The sequence below is a fragment of the Magallana gigas genome, chromosome 9 (assembly GCF_963853765.1).
Source record: "Magallana gigas chromosome 9, xbMagGiga1.1, whole genome shotgun sequence".
Lineage (NCBI taxonomy): Eukaryota > Metazoa > Mollusca > Bivalvia > Ostreida > Ostreidae > Magallana > Magallana gigas.
In genome coordinates, this window is record NC_088861.1 from 27,211,189 (window position 1) to 27,228,672 (window position 17,484).

The 17,484-nt window shown below is 35.1% G+C and overlaps 1 protein-coding gene across 1 annotated transcript; it reads left to right on the forward strand.

Moving 5' to 3' along the window:
• Positions 1–1,346: 1,346 nt before the first annotated feature.
• LOC105330511 (mitogen-activated protein kinase kinase kinase 4) lies at positions 1,347–8,816 on the forward strand. Its single transcript, XM_066070934.1, has 6 exons — positions 1,347–3,132; positions 3,986–4,261; positions 4,642–4,791; positions 6,235–6,392; positions 6,757–6,963; positions 8,670–8,816. Exons 1-6 carry the CDS (start codon positions 1,432–1,434, stop codon positions 8,671–8,673), a joined length of 2,496 nt encoding a protein of 831 aa, XP_065927006.1. The 5' UTR covers positions 1,347–1,431; the 3' UTR covers positions 8,674–8,816.
• Positions 8,817–17,484: the final 8,668 nt, after the last annotated feature.

Genomic DNA, 17,484 nt, shown 5'->3' on the forward strand with positions numbered 1-17,484 from the left:
TATTACATTAGTTTGAAAGCCCCCCCCCCCACCCTTCCTGCCCTCCCCTCTGACTTGCTTTGAATTTGATAAGTTGCAGTTGTTTTTTAAACCCAAAATGTAGTGTAAATTTCAATTAAAAAAAGATTTTCTTAGAACATATGGTCATGGAAAAAAAAGAAAAAAATCGCAATTCTTCACATAAAAATCTTTCTGATAAAAAAAAAATTCTTTGTTTTTTGTTATCATATTTTGACGTTTGATATCAGTTTAAAATTTCTCTATTATAAAAAGAGATCATACCGATATTGTGATATTTTTATTATAAAGATATTAAATTGATTGATATCTGAAGTTCTATTCATTCAAAAAATAAAACGATCGACATTCGATCTATATTAAAGGTTCAAGATAAATTTAAAAAAAAAATCTTCATATTCTTCATATTAAAAAATAGATTAGCATTTGTTCTTAAAATTACCAAACAATAATGATAGCAAGAAGTTATATATTAAAGATTGATAAACTACATGTAATACATGTATTCAGATTTCTTTTGGGTAGAAAATTAAAGAAGGATAACTCTGACCATGCTCACCGAGCAGGAGTTATCGAAACTTGACATGGCGGACGGGGAATTAAAAACTCCCTTGTCGACAACGCCAACCGAAGATTTTAACCCACTGGCGGAAGATCCAGACAATTTCATCAGGTAGATTAGCTTATTGTGACTTAGATATTTTGCAAAATCAAAATAATCTTGCTAAAACAATGCATCCGACCTGCATTAATGCTGCAAGCAAGCAGTGTCGTGAACGTCGTACATGTTATCTTGGACGGAATGACTAGGTGATACAAACATTGTATCATTGAGTCTTAGAATACACAAAATAAACACTTAGCTATCTGTTGGAAATTATTTACATTTGAAAGAGCTGTAAGACAATGTTTCAAAAAATGATTCTGTGTAAATGGGTTCAAGGTTAGTGTTGATAAAAAAAGGGCTTGGAAAGGGGAGGGGGGTGGTAACACATTAGTGCGTTGTCGACCTGGTTAGAACAGTGTTTGATGGAATTGAAATAAGACTGTAATGTTTGATGCAGGGTGTTTTTGTTGGTTCATCAATCCTTGGAGTTACATATGCCAAATTACATGTAAGGTGCAATAATGATAAACATGATAAAAATTCCTATAGTCTGAGAGAGAGAGAGAGAGAGAGAGAGAGAGAGAGAGAGAGATATGTTGCATTATTTAAACAGTGTTAAAAATGAATTATTTTGTGTTTTTCTATGGTTATGACATATTAATGCCATGTTTATGAAGTGTGAAGTGAAATTTAATTTTGTCAGTTTTATTTTTTTTTTTCTCAGTGGACATTCTCCTCAAAGACAAGGTCATCATGATGCAGATTGTAGTGGAAGTGAAGAAGAGAGTGATTACCAATGTAATTCTATGGAAGAAATGTCAACAGGAAACTTGTATGGTGTCACCCCACCAACTTATATGCGCGGAGTAAAAAGAGACAAGAAAAAACACCAGACAAACATTCAAAAATCATCCTATAAACAATTCACAGAACTGAAGAAGGCCTCCAAGAAGTCACATCGAAATGCGGTTATAAAAGAAAGGTATGCAAATGACCCTTTATTTTGCAAACTTGGACATATAGACTCTGATGACAATTTAGACAAGGATTTTGCAGACGATAAAGATAAGAGAAGCATGGATCGACGAGAAATGAGAAAGAAAAGCATGACTAAAACAATTGCTCATGAGCGCTTAGCGAAAAGAAGTTCTAGCGATTTAGCTGCCATAGACACATCTACAGTGGATGTTCCTGTGCCTCAGGCGGCCGCAAAATTTGACACCTCTGGAAGATTTTCTTCCTTTAATTTCGGCAGTAAATTGCCAGTGGATAGTTCCGGCAGATTCACATCGTTTAATTTGAAATCTCATCCCCTCTCCATGATGGGACAGTCTCTGAGCTCAAGCTGGTCTGTTGGAAGGAGTGAACACAGGAGGCAGTCTGTGGTAAATGTGGAAGTGCCCAAAGAGAGAGTGGATTTTTTCAAGATATTCTCAACGCTGCTTAATATGGGCTCAAATTCCAAAAAAGAGAAAGACGCAAAGGGAGTGAAAGAAAAAATGAGTTACAGAAGGCAGATCAGTTCAGAGCAGGAATTGTGGCAAGAACGTTACAAGGATTACCTGTGGCTGGAACTTCAGATGGAAAAAAATGGATTTCAGAATCAGCTTGAACAGGAGGAATTTCTACAAAATGAGAGAGCAAAAATTCCAGGTGTGATTGAAGAGATACTGAATTTTAGGTTTGAATGTTCAGTAGAACTTAGTGACAGCAAGAGTGAAGAAGATTCCTATGCTAATCGGCAGAATGAAGGGACTGCATATTCATTCACTCTTTCAAGTGAAACTGTCGCTCAACAGAGGGAAGCTTTGAAATACGTCCAAGAATTGCTGGACAAACTAGATTCTTGTGAGAAACTGTTTCCAACATCAAGGTCCTTTGCAAAAGAATATGAAATGTATAAAAATGAACAATTTACTCAAAGAGTGAAATCACTTTATCTTTGGCAAAGTATTACCAAAGATCTGTGCCACAAAATAAAAAAATTAGGACTAGTACTTGGTGCACAACACGCATCAGATTTAGACTGGCCAGTTATAGAAAGTCCCCGATCATCGGAGGAATTTGATTTTACAGGTTTAAATAGAGTAGATATTCCTAAAATTCAAGAATCTGTCAGTGGAAATAGCGAAGACGAAGTTGAAATTCCATCACCAGAATGTTTAGGTGCACAGACAGACAATGCTAAGCGTGTAACGTTTACACTCCATCCTTCAAGGGCATCAAAGATCAGTAGTCCGGACTCCTCTGAGATTCCTTCGAGAGGATCCAAGTTGTCCTCGACCTACTCCCTCGGTAGTCTCTCTCGAGCCTCCAGTGAAGCCAGCCTTGATGAGCTGCATCACACTTCAGCCAAACTGTTGTTTAGAAAGTATGTAGACAAGACATTAAAGCGAATGGGCATGAATAAAATGTTGTTGAGGTTCAAAGAGCTCTTGGACAGAACGTTACAGAGAGCAAGAGAAGCTTTACAGAGACCAAAGACTCTCCCTCAGTTAGAAATGCAGGTAAACAAGTTTTAACATTTGCAGTAGTTTTAAAGAAATTTGCAGTTTTAATGCATTAGATTAGGATGTTTATCATGTTTATTTGTATTACAGTATCGACTAGACACAACTTAACACCAAAGCAGTCCGTAAAAGCTGACCCCTGTTCTGGCCTTGGTCTGCATTTTAAAAAAAAAATGCATCTGATCTCAGGTCTGATCAGGGTCTGTTATGGGTTTACTCGGGGTCGGTTCTTGGGGTTGGCTTTATGCACAAAAGCTGATTAATCTTTTTTCTTACAACCTGTAAACCCGCACCTAATATATTCCAAATACACAATCAAGTAGAGACTTTTGGTCATATTTCAGTAGCAATTTAAGGGTCTGCTTCTGAAATCGGAGTCTGCTTTCGATGTTTGCTCTGGGTTAGCATGGGGTATGCTTGGAGTCAGCTCTGGGTCCGCCATAGCAAACCCTAAGCAGACCCTGAGAGGACACAGGGAGCAGAATGGGGGTTTGGTTGGAGTCTGCTTTCTGTTAGGTTGGGTCTGGTCATACTGTATATGTACTGCTATACATCTCTTAATTGTTCACGTCTAGCACTTCAGATGTTATGTCAGTGTCTGATCTAAATTTTAGGTTTTATTCATTAATATAATTATAAAAGAAATAAATGAATAAAATTTCACTTTTTGTTCACTGTGATTATTGTATATTAATTCTTTTTTTGTTATATATTTTTGCTCACTTGCACTTCTGATTTTGCAGGTTTTTTTTTAATCAAATTTTTCAATTTTATTTGCCACAGTACATTCAGTTGTACTTCTATGCCGACAAATTTCAGGATTTTCAGTGCTTTTGATTTCTGATTGTAGTCACCAGAGGTAGATGGCACAGTCCAGCTCTCATCCTCACCCTCCTTGGATCTCCACTACGCCGACGCTAGCTCCACATCCATCAATTTCCACCGAAGTTCTAGCCTCACAGATTTCGGAGCTTGGTGCGAACAGTTCATCCAGATGGGCTTGCCTTCATTCCAGTCTAGCTACCTATTCCTACTGCATGTGTTTTTGGAAGTCATTCATGAAGCCCTGCGGCTTCGCCTGGAGCAGAGACCTGTTATCGACCCCTCATTTCTCAGCATAAGACCGGTATGTTTCAAATTTCATGTTAATGGCTACATGTCTGGTATAATGGGCAATACTGTTTGTTCCTCTTGCTTTTGAAATGGAATTAGAGGCCTCCATTTTGCATTATCTTATCTAGCAACACATTCAGAGTCTGAAAACCAGGATTATTTATAGAAGAAATTAAACATCTTTTTAACACTATGAATAGAACCCGTTAATAGTCATAGTCTTCATGAAACCATCTTTGTTTGGTTACAGAAGGACCAACCATTCATTGCTTATTACCAATACAAATTAATATTCATAATAATCACAATAATTACCACATGGATTCTGAAATGTACTAGTAAACCCATGCTTTGTGCATACTGTACTCTTTGAGATTTATTGTTCTATGTTAGCTTTTGAGAGAATGCAAAGAGGTTTTGAGGGGAGCGGTGATAGTCAAGCAGTATTTCCAGACCATGGTGGACGAGGTAACATCAGAAGGGGACACCAACACAATGAAAGATCTGGAAGAGTTTGACAACGATGTCCGCCAGATGTTAGAAGTAAGTTTAATAAGACCCACAAGATGTTACACGTAAATTTATGTCGTACAAGATCAGTGGTCCAGGTTGCGAATAAAATGGTTGCATTTGCAACCAGAAATTATGAGTATTTTGCATATTTGTGACAGAGTAAATTCTGGCCAACAATCATCTTTTATAAGTGTAAGTGTAACTCAGAGCATTGCTCAAGATGTTGGAGAAAAATTATGTTCCACAAGAAGTAAGATTCAAGTTTATATACTGCAAGATGTCAGACCTAAGTTATAGTCTCGCAAGCATACTTGCCAACTGACCCGATTTCGTCGGGTCACACCCGATTTTTCAACCCTTCACCTGATTATTTTTTATGACCCGGCGGGTCATGCTTTTCACCCGATTTTTGTCGAACAACCCGAAAATCTCCCGATTTCCGGATTTGGTTCATAAATTACGCTGTGCGTTTGACTTCCAGTTATGAACCCAAGCTGAGCTTGGATTTACGTAACGCGTAAACAATGCTGATGGCTATAACAGACACATTAAGTGTAATTATTATCGTGAGTTGTGTGACTAAGCGAAGGTTTAAATCATTAAGTGTGATGGCTTCCAATAAGAAAAGGTCTTCATCGGGGCCAGCGGAATCAAAACCAACAAAAAGAAAACGATATTTTTGTACCTATGAACATATCTGGGAAAATGAATTCCCATAGGTAAAACAAAGTAATCGAGGACAAAACGAGGCTTTTGCGTTCTATGTATCGCACATTTGAATATTGGATTTTGTGCCCAAACTGATCTAACTAAACATTCAAAAACGCTAAGTCATGTATAGAATGCTTTTTAATACACAAAAGTCTTCCAAGTCACTTACAACTTTCATGCCATCATTTACAGAGTTCAAAAGCAAGGTTAATGTAGCAGAAACTCTTTTTGCATTTTTTTTTTCAGCTGAACACAACCTACCATTTTCTGTGTCGGATCACTTTACAAAATTCAAAATCAGCAACTGTTAGTTAAAATGCTTCTTTGCAATTAAGTATTACACATAAGTTTTAACACATATTTCTATTGTATATACCTATGAAATGCATGATAAATATGTTGTGAATGTCGTTACGCGCTATGACCAGATTTTTTACTTTCCAAATCTGGTCATGACCAGATTTTCACATGTTGGAGGTTGGCAAGTATGCTCGCAAGATATTACACATAAGTAAAAGTCTCGCAAGATGTTAGACTAAGTTAAAGTCTTGCAAGATGTTAGACTTAAGTTAAAGCCTCACAAGGTGTTAGACTTAATTTAAAGTCTCAGAAGAAGTTAGATGTTGGTTTTTATCCTTGCTAAGAAGTATTACAGAGTCTGTGTTAAGTATCGAAGTCTTTTTGTATTCCCCAACATCACAACTCATAGATTTAGGAGATTTGATTACAGGCATAAACTCTTTGTATTTGTACTTGCTGCAGGTGTATTTCACATACCTACAGAGCTGGATGTTGGCTCTTCAGAGTCTCCCTGAGGCATCTCTCAGTCTGAAAAATGTCCTGGAGTCAGAGTGGCTCTTCACCAAGCAGATATGTCCCCACGTTATTGGAGGGGAGGCAGAAGCAGGCAAACGATTCAGGTATTAGAATATTGTATACAGGCCCTGTATGTACATTGTATTACAGAGTTATTTTCGCTCTCGTAATTTTCACCCTTCTCCACATGCAATCAGTTTTGCCCCATTTCGGAGTCTTCCAGACAAAGTTGTGTTTAGAGAGAGCCAATATGAGATATTCAGATTAATCCAGTCTTAAATTTTTCCACTGACAACAAATGTGATATTCTAAAACAGCCAATTTAGGTTTAAATTTTTTCATATCCCCTTGCAAATTCCTACTTGATTGTACTTCTTTACAAAGGTGTGATTTTGAAGGGTCAAGGAGGAGACAGCTAAAAGTTTTTTTAAATCACTTTAGTGACATGGATTTTACATGTGCTTTCAGCTCACTGGCCAGTAGTCTGCTAAATTCAATTGCGGACTTTTTGGAGAGCGGAATTGATGTTTTTTCAACAAGCCTGTACAACTTAACGATCAACGATGACAGCGTGGATAGATCAGACCCAGGGGAGAAGGATACCAACAACAACAACGACAGTGACGCCAATGACGAAGTGCAGGATCAACAGAAGATGGTGATCCAGGATATTAGGTCAGAAGTGCAGGCAATATATATACAATATTTGTCTCATGATGGTGAATCTAATAGCATTTTATATCTCTCTACGATATTTGTTTCATGTGTAGGCTTTGTATCTCTTTATGGTTATTGTCTCATGTGCAGGCTTTGTATTTTTCTACGTTATTTGTCTCATGTGCAGACTTAATATCTCTTAATGATATTTATCTCATATGCAGGCTTTATATCTCTGTATGATATTTGTCTCATATGCAGGCCTTATATTTCTCTACGATATGCGTCTCAAGTGCAGGCTTTAGACCTAAAAAAAAAAGGTGTGAGTTTAGGGTGACCCGACCTAACCTACAAAAATGCCCTGATCCTACCATTTTTAGATGTCTGTTTTTATCCAATGGTGAATTTTATATTATTTCTATTAAAAAATGCATTCTTAGGATTCATGCAGAAAAAAATATGATAAAATTAAAAAAAATCCCTACCTACCTAACCTAATTTTTTCATCAGTGTTACCCTCAATACAATTTTTTTATAGGCCTTACATATCTCTATGATATTTATCTCATATGCAGACTTTATATCTCTGTATGATATTTATCTCATATGCAGGCTTTATATCTCTCTACGATATGTGTCTCAAGTGCAGGCTTTACATATCTCTATGATATTTGTGTCATGTGCAGACTTAATATCTCTTAATGATATTTATCTCATGTGCAGACTTTACATCTCTGTAAGTCTGTATGATATTTTTCTCATGCTGGTTAATCCGGATTCATATTTTTGGGTTGCATAAATATTTGTGAAAATTAATTTTGCTGCATGGATTCAATGAATTTTCAGTTTCAAGGAAAAATAATATTATTGTATCATGTAATTTTTGATGAACATTTTATTTTTTTAATCAAATCAACAACCTTTCGGCAAAAATCATTGAAAACTATAGTATATTTCACTATGTTATTTGTCAGGGAACAGTAAAAGTAGAAGCACTTTAGGAGCATTATATACCATGGACACAGAAATTCAATAATTTAAAAAATGAAATCATATTCTCCCCCCCCCCCTCCAAAAAAAGAAAAAAAATTAATGTATAAGTTTTTCAGGCCAACCATTTTTAGCTCAGCTTTGCTGAAAGCTCAAGTGAGCTATTCTGATCCCATTTTGTCCGTCGTCCAACTGTCTGTCTGTCTGTCCATCTGTAAAATTTTCAAATTTTGAACTTCTTCTCTAAAACCACTGGGCCAATTTCAACTTAATTTGGCACAAAGCATCCCTATAGAAAGGTGATTATAAATTGCCTGCAGAAATGAAAGGCCGATCTTTATTCAAAACAGAGAAAACCTCGAAACTGTAGAAAAAGGGTGGGTGCATTTTAAAAAATCTTCTTCTCAAGAACTACTGAATCAAATTCAACGTAATTTTGCATGAATAATCCTTTGGAAAGGAAAATATAAATTGCAAAAATTATCGGCGAATTCTCTTTCAAATTTGAGTAATTTATGAAAATAAAAATAGAGATAATCGCTGTCTATCAGTTGATAACTTCGGGTTCGGTATTCCATATCGAAAACGAAAGTTCTTTTGTCAATCGTAACTACTCGGCCATTTCCGCTGGCGAAAAATAACCTCGTAAGCAGACAGAAGAAATTCTTAATTTTCATGGTTTGTTTATTGTTTAAATGGTTTGGTAAATTGTTTGTTAATTCGTTCGTTTGTAGGTAGAGGGTCTACTGCTGGTTGTTATTCATTCCTCTCATGCAGCTCAGCGCCAAGAGAAAGGAGTTTGAATCCTTGATGGGGAAAACAGTGCGACTTGTGAACGAGCAGACATCTTGTCATCAAGCCATTGCCGAATCCTTGGCAGAGTTGAAGATAATGTCTGGTGTTCTCTGATACTGTAAATTAAATTTCTGTTTACGGGAATAAGTTTATAAAAATCATACCTAAATATTTATGATGAATTTGGTGGCTAGACTCTTTGAATTGTAATATAAACTTAAGGTTGATAGTTTAAATGATTGAGATTGTTTGTTGTTTTCATGGAATATTTGTTGTTTTAATGGTTTGTTTAATTGTTTTGTTCATTTGTAGGTAGAAGGCCTACTGCTGGTTGTTATTCATTCTTCTCAGCTCAGCGCCCAGAGAAAGGAGTTTGAATCCTTGATGGGGAAAACGGTGCAACTTCTGAACAAGCAGACATCTTGTCATCAAGCCATTGCCGAATCCTTGACAGAGCTGAAGGTAATGTCTGGTGTTCTTGTGATAATGGAAATTAAATTCCACAGGATAAATTTATAAAAATTGTACAATATCAGTAGATGAGAATCTCTACCAGTCCACCTGGAAATATTTTTATCAGCAAGAGATAGAAAATCGTGTCGCAAATGGACTTTTTTTCATGCAATATTTTTTCTTTTGCTATATTAAGTCACAAAATATAATTTCCGAATTCAATAAAAATTTAATTTGTTTTAAAATTTTCTCTTTATTCAGGAAAAATTTTAAAAATTAGGGATGTCAAATTTACTCAGAGAGACTAGTCGAATAATGAGGGCTTCAGTCAAGGCTCAAGCCTCAGAAAACCCCCTGAAAACCCATGTTTTGACTTGTCTTCTACTGTGGTGATTGTATTTTTAAATTACTTTTTCTTATCACAGAGCTCTGCCATGGAGCTTCATGGAACGTGGCAATTGTTTTCTGTGTCTCTAAAACCTGTAATTTTTATACCCCCGCAAACGAAGTTTAGGGGGGGGTATATTGGTTTCACCCTGTCTGTCTGTCTGTCTGTCCGTCCGTCTGTCCGTCCGTCTGTCCGTCTGTCTGTAGACGCAACTTTGTCCCCCCTATAGAATTTTTTATTACTGCATGGAACAGTTTGAAAATTTGTACATATGTTGAACACCATCTGAAGATGTGCACCTGCAATTTTTTTAAGATCAGACAAGATTTAATGATTTTATGACAGTTTTCATTTTCCTTATTCTATATATTGTACACTAATGTTGAAAATTAAGGGAGGTAATCCTTACAGATTTTATTAATTAATTAATAGAAAACACTCTAAAATATATTTATATAAATACATCCAGATGGAGTTTTATGTCTTTATGTCTTAATTAATAAAAAAAAAAAATTTTTTATAAGTATTCTATCAACTGACAATGCAAAGTTTTTGTTTGTCAATGATAAATTCTTAGGAGCTAATAAGAACATCAAAGACAAGTGTGGCTGAATTCATTTGTCCCAAGGGAGCCATTATCTGAGCCATGGTTCAGATGGAGCATGTGTTTAGGGGAAATTGATAATCTGTAAAGTGGCTGATGGTTTTGGGGCTGTTTTAAAACTGTTTCATGCAAACCAAAAGTTCTATCATTATAAGGAAATAAATAATATAATTATTAATAAAGAAGTTAAACTATTTTTAGAGGTTGTTTAAATTTATTTGTCAAGTAAATTGATGAAGTGACCCTATTGGGCATTAATTTAAATGAAATTCAAAATTTAAAATTACTGATATGATTGTAGTGTTTTGGCAGTTTTAAAATTGTTTGTAATATTAAATTTTCTTTTTTTACATATTTTACATAGTATGGTAATTATGGTAATGTTTTGGGAGTTTATTAAATTTAACAAGTTCATCAAAGAAAATCATAGTCCTATGGGATCAATTTTCTGATATGGAGTTCCATTGTGCCATTGAAGAAAGTGAGGAAAATTTGAAACAACTGATTCTAGAAATTTTTTTTTGTATGTGTTCCAAACCTTTATTATTCAATTCAATTATTTGTCCCATTTGAAATTAGCCTAGCAGGGGTATTAGTCCCATTAGGACAGTTCTAGTTGTATTTATACATGTATGTACCGGTATATATTGTTACATGTTTATTGCAGTATCTTAGAGAGATGACCAGGCGACACCAAACATAAGCTGAGCAAATGACTCGTTAACTTTGCCAAAGAGTGGATGGCCTTTGTCACAGAGAAATGTGAGAAAGGTAGAGGTATGAGGCCCAAGTAAGTACAGAACAACTGGTCAATATTGGATACAAAATTACATATCAAGAGGTCAACTTGGATAAAAAGTTTAAATATTGTCAATCAATTGGGTTACCTAATAATATGTAACAACTTGCAGTTTTGTTTCCACTGTTCATATTTGTGATATTTTGTAGAATTTCTTGCTGCAATAATGTAGGCCTTTGCAACTGACACGATACCATACAATATATCATGACATCTGTGCAGACAAGATAAATTGGATGAGCAAATTTCAAAAAAATATATAACAAACTTTAATATTGTTGCACTTTCTAAGGATAGGCTTGCTAATACAGATATTCAGTTGGTTAAAAAGAGAGAGAGAGAGAGAGAGAGAGAGAGAGAGAGAGATGACAATCATATGAAATATATTTTACAGGGATGTGCTCAACATTTATTTATTCAGTAGGATATAGAGATCGAGATAAATAAAAATCTTTTTTTTTAATGCCTAACTCTACAGGGATAAGCTCTATATTTACCATATTCATTAGGTTATAAAGAGAGATAAATAAAAAAAAATTAGAATTTTATTGCTAAACTCTACAGGTGTAAGCTCAACATTAATTACAGGTATTCATGACAGAGAGAAAGTTGTACCAGGTATTCAGTTGGTGATAAAGTTGTATTTTTGGAAGGTGGAGAGACAGAAGATTTAAAGCTGATTGATAGAAAGAAGTGGGCAAAAGTGAGGCTGGAGGACAGAAAGCACTGCCTCATTGACTTGGGGGGTCATCGGGGTCATCACCAGTCACAAGATTAGGCCTGACTACCGCATCAGTGTCCATATAGAGTCAAATTCAGAAGACAGAGGGGACTCAATTAAGATTGGTACATGTGTTCTCATACACTGCATGTACCGGTACATTAATCACCAAAATATAACCTCACATTTGCCATTATCATTTCCTTGGCAATTGTGTCATTATTCACTTAAAAAAACCTCTAGCATGTGAAAAAATTTTATGTAAATTTCATGTAAAAAAAAATTGTGATATATATTTTCATGTAGATATACAATTGTAGCACATGCATAATTGACAGATAACAGGAAGAAATACTTTTAATGTGACTAAGGCAAAAATGCCTTTGTACAAAATTGATCCCTTCCAATGCGATTCCCATGCCTTGATTTGGTTGTTTTGATATGTACTGGTGAGGGCCAGTATGGTAAAGTGTATTCAGCTGTCAACATGGACAACGGTGAATTGATGGCCATGAAGGAGGTAATATTAACATTAAACAAGAAGTCACTTCATTGAAATTGTGTGAATATATCTTTTAATGCTTGCCTACAATTTTCAAACATGCACTAGAAGAAGTTGTGAATCAGAGATATTCACAGGCAGAATTTGTTTTTATTTAAGAAATAGATTTAAAATATATTAGTTTTATATGATATATAATGGGTTGGGGCAGTTTACCCTTTTTAAAGCAAGTAAACTGCCACAAACCATTTTATATCGTATAAAACTAATAAATTTTAAATTTGTTCCATATAATTTTTTTTTTCAACAACAAAAGTTTCAAAGTTTTATGTTTAGTATATATGTACATTACAACATTAAATTTAAATTTAACCGCACAAGAATACGTCATTGTATAGTAACCGGATTGACCTAAATTTTGAAGTGGAGAAAGACGGCCATGTTTGTTTTGAAAGTAAAAGATCACAGAATGAGATGTGTTGGATTAATCTACTTGGCAGTGAAATTAAACACACCTTGGTGAAAGGCAGAATTCGCTATGAATTCAGAGAAGGTTGATGATTGAAAAGCAATTAGGATCTTTGCAGATATCATTGGAGCTGTAGCTGAGACTTCACTTTCATTGCCATTGGGAGATTTACTAACGATGTGGTTAGCTGAAATTGGGTCGCTTGTTTCGTTTTGAGAAACTACCAAATTTGATAGAGCTTTACTCATTGAAGCCTTCTGGTAAGTAGAAATCTTTACTATAACTTCTCACAGATGATTCAATTTTATGACCACTCATGTGCATAATGTGTCGAACCTCGAAACCTGCATTGGTCATTCCTTGGATTGAGGTTGCTCGTACGCTGTGCGCAGTGTATGTTTTGCTGCATTTTGCAGTTTTACAAATGTCGGCCATGAGTCGCGTGAATTGGTATTTTTTGATAGGAATATCTGTGTACCAATTAAATTTTCTCAGTTGTTAGAGAGTTGAGCACTTCCTTTGAACATCTGTAAAATAGAAATGTTGCCTAAGGCCACATAAAATTAATACATGTATTTAGATTCTCATCCTGATTTGCAAAAAATATGGGATGGGTGAGCGGATTTTTTTTTTTTTTTTTAAATCACCTTTTTCACCGTTCATGTTCTGGAAATAACAACTGCTCTATTCTTTTAATTTGTTAATTCTATACTGGCGTGCGATCAGTTCTCGCCGAGTACCATTTCTCGCCAGTACATTGTGACGTCATTTTTCGTCTATAGTTTTATGTGTTGATAAAATGACGTCACAATGTACTGGCGAGAAATGGTACTCAGCGAGAACTGGTCGCACGCCAGTACTCTGTCCCGAGTTTTTGCTTCCACCACTTTTTGCTTGATACAGGTAACTCTCGATGGCTCAAAGTTCTTGATCGCTCGAAGTGAATTTAGGGTCCTGATTTTTTTCCCTATATAACTAAGCAAATTTACTCTTGATTTCTCTAACTCTTGATCTCTCGTAACCCTTGATCTCTCGAAGTCAAACTGCAGTCCCATTGTTCATATTATATGGTTTCTTACTCTCGATACCTCGAAGTCGCTGTGTATCTCAAAGCGCTATACCTAATTAACACCTACTTGGCCATTTTAAATGGCTCCAGGCGTTCGACGCGGGACCCATGTCACGGGTTGCTTATTCAGGCGACACTTGTCCTGCAAGGTGACAATTGTTTGATGATTGACCATACCGATACCTAATTTATAATTAACCGTTTTACGATATTTTGGAGATGCAATGAAAAAGAGAAATTAATTGAGACGAAACTATAATATTGAGCAATGGTCAAAATTTAGAATTATAAAACTGTAAAAATTAAGCTTATCGGCATCATTGTAATAATAATGATTATTGCGGAACAAGTTCTTACAGCTGGTGAAGGACCCGTACAGTGGGAACAATGGGTGATACTCAGTTATCACATTTATGACAAGTCCAGTTGTATTGAGCAATCTGGTCTTAATATGATGCATGAAATAAATAATTATCATGAATTTATTCAATAGTTGTTTGTATTTAGTTTTAATAACATCCAGTACTCTATATTTTACTGAAAAGAAAACGTTGTTTAATCACGTGCGAAAGGTTAGAACTAAATAAATGGCTTCATCGTAACATCCAGTAAGACTTATTTTAAAACCCGTTGGTCAACCCGGAAAATTCAGAACTCTTGAAAACTCAAACTCTTGAAACCTCGAAGTTTTTCCTTGGTCCCATGGACTTTGAGCTATCGAGAGTAACCTGTATTTCGATAATCATAAATACCTTTGTGCTCAAACTACATTCATCCACTAGTATGAAAATGTCCAGATTATTTGTTTTAAAACACCCCCTCTACCGCTTCAGGTTTCAATACACATCCCAAAATAAAAAGTCTACGGGATTTTGCATTGCATCAGCCATTAATAAGCCCGGATGATAATGTTGAAAAATTGTGTGAAGTATCCCGAGAGAATGGAGAAAAGATGTAAACATTTCCCATTATAAATCTTCGTAAGAAATTTGTTTTCGTTCCTAACTTTATGACTGAAAAAGGATAGTTGTTTAATGAAGATATCTTGGATATATTCCTTTTTATCGATTTCAACTGTATTTCTTTCACAGGTATGTGTATTATTATTAAAAACCATCAAAAGGTGATGGCAGCAATAACCATGATAACTTGGGACAGACTATATTATGAGTACATAAACCCAATTTTAATCTTTTAATTCCATTTTTTTTTTCAACTTACTGTTAATGCACGAAGAATTTTGTATCCTTATGCTAACAATCATATGACTGGAATAACCCAAACGATAATCCACATGTTTAGGCAGCCATTAAAATAAATGTTTTGAATTTTTTGTATAACAAGCCTGATTTTTTTTCACGGAAATTTTTTTTTTCAAAATAAAATAAAATGCATCGGGGCGGGCCATTTTCAGAGGGGCGGGCGGGAATGAGAATCTAAAAATTAATTTTATGTGGCCTAAGGGTCCAACTTCGAGAGTTAGAGTTTCAAGAGGTGACTGGATATCTTTCCCTAGCAGAAGGTACCTCATACATTCTTTTCTCTTTTGGGTTTTCAATTGCATCGATTCCTCCCCGCCAACTTTTCTGTTTCGTTTCATGGGACAAAACAACATATTCCTGTTTATTTTCATCAACATGAAATTTAAATGAATCAGTTTTTTGTTGTTCATGGAATTCTAATCCCCTGCTGATAAATTGAATTGCAATGAGTAACCAGATTCAGAATCTTATGGAGAGTGGTGTTGGTTTTCCGAAAATATAGACAGAAATTTTGTCTAGGTCCTGTGTAGGAATGATTTCTTTGTGCTTGGTTGGTCTTGAGAGGCCATCTTGTAGGTTTTTCTTTAGTTTTCCATCTAAAACGTTGTTACTTTCTTTTAACTCTTGGTCACACACAATATCAAATTATCATCCAATATCATGAATGTGACGGTTTATTGCTGACCTTATGCTTTTGAATGTATTGTTATGATATTTGAACGCTTGTTGTTTGGTCATAGATTGAGACCTCTTTTCATTTGGCCTTGGTGCAGCCTCTGCATAGAACTTTTCAAGATGGATATTGAGCTCAGGTACAGAAATTTAATGAAAGTTGGTTGGCTGCCCAAGAGCCTCAACACTCCATTCTGTAATAAGAATTGAAAATTTTGTTTTGAACATATCAAATCATTTATCATGTTTAGGCGAGAGAAATTTAATTTTTAGTTTTATGGATCCGCCGACCCAATTTTTCCGATTTTGTAAAAAAAAAAAAAACAATGAAAAAAAATTCGTTTCTTCGGAAATTTTTCCGGAATGTTCAAATTTTGACCGATCTTGGTTTTAAAATTACTTTATTTTATTTGAAATCTGCAAAACGTTTGACAAAGGGAGCTTTTAAAATCAAGTGTAAGCGTCTCTATAACATGGAGTATTTAAGATGGAGGTCAGCCATGCATGGTTTGGCTTAAAAGTTTTTATGAAAAGCAAAGAAAATGTTATCCTGAACAAGTTAAGTAGGTTAATACCAATGATCTTGAAACAAACACAAAGTACACAGTGGATAGTGGACAAATTAAACTTAATATTATAAGTTCAAGCAAATAATATGTAATTTTGATTAATAAAAGTTTGCCCACTGTTTTTTGGGTTGTTTTTATTTTCCCTCCTCCGACACAAATTTTTTACAACAAAATCCGTAAAACTAAAAATTAAATTTCTCTCGCCTTATTTACGTAAATCCAGATAGCTTAATGTTAAAGCAACCATGTATTTTGTGTGGGGAATTTTGGTTCAAGTCCCAATCTGGATATAAGTGATGATGACTTGATATTTTCTATTAGAAAACTTCATTTAATACTTAAATCATAAATTTACATTGAAACAAATTTAATTCCCACTCAGTGTTAGATTTTGTGGCTTTTGACTTCTTTCTTTAAGATCCTGAAGATCGGCATCACTGACAGATTTAAATCTCTTGCTCTAGGATGGCTCTTGCAGCATTGTTTCTTCTGTTTTATAGGACTTAAAACCCTCTCAAGCTCCTCCTTCACTTTATTTGTTGATGTTGATACATCAAATTCACAATCCAGTGATTGGTGCAGTGTGCCCCAATCAATATCTATATTCTATAACTTCTACACTATCCCCAACACCCAGCATCTCAAAATCTGCCATGTTGTTTATAGCAGACGACAACAAACCAAACAACCATAGTTCCATCTATATTGTGTCTCAATAATATAATTGGTCTAAACTCTATCTTAATTGTGTAAATTACCAATACAAACAATTTTTTAATGATATTTATTTTTCAAGGTGTAAGATTGTATATAATATGTATAAATATGATCTCTAGTGTAAACAGGAAGCAATGATAAAAGTAGTTCCGGCTCATTGCTGTCAAGGGGGTATGGCCCCATAGGCAACATTCTTTATACAACTATATAACACTGTCATGTGACTGGCTAATCCAATCAAAAGCTTCAATTTGTTTGAAATTAAATAATAAATTATTATTATATATTTACATCTCCCAAGTATTTTTTCCCTATATTTCTTACGGAAACTTATAGTTAATTCATAGCTGTATAAAAACAGCCATAGAAACAGCCAGACTGAAATCTACACGCCTCATTACTTTTGTTATGCAGATCCCCTTTCCATACTGTAAACTCACGGAGAGGGGCAGCTGTCAACCCGCCCCCTTGTTTTTCCTCTAACAAGACTTGTAATGGGGGTGAATTTTTATCTACAATGAACCCCAAT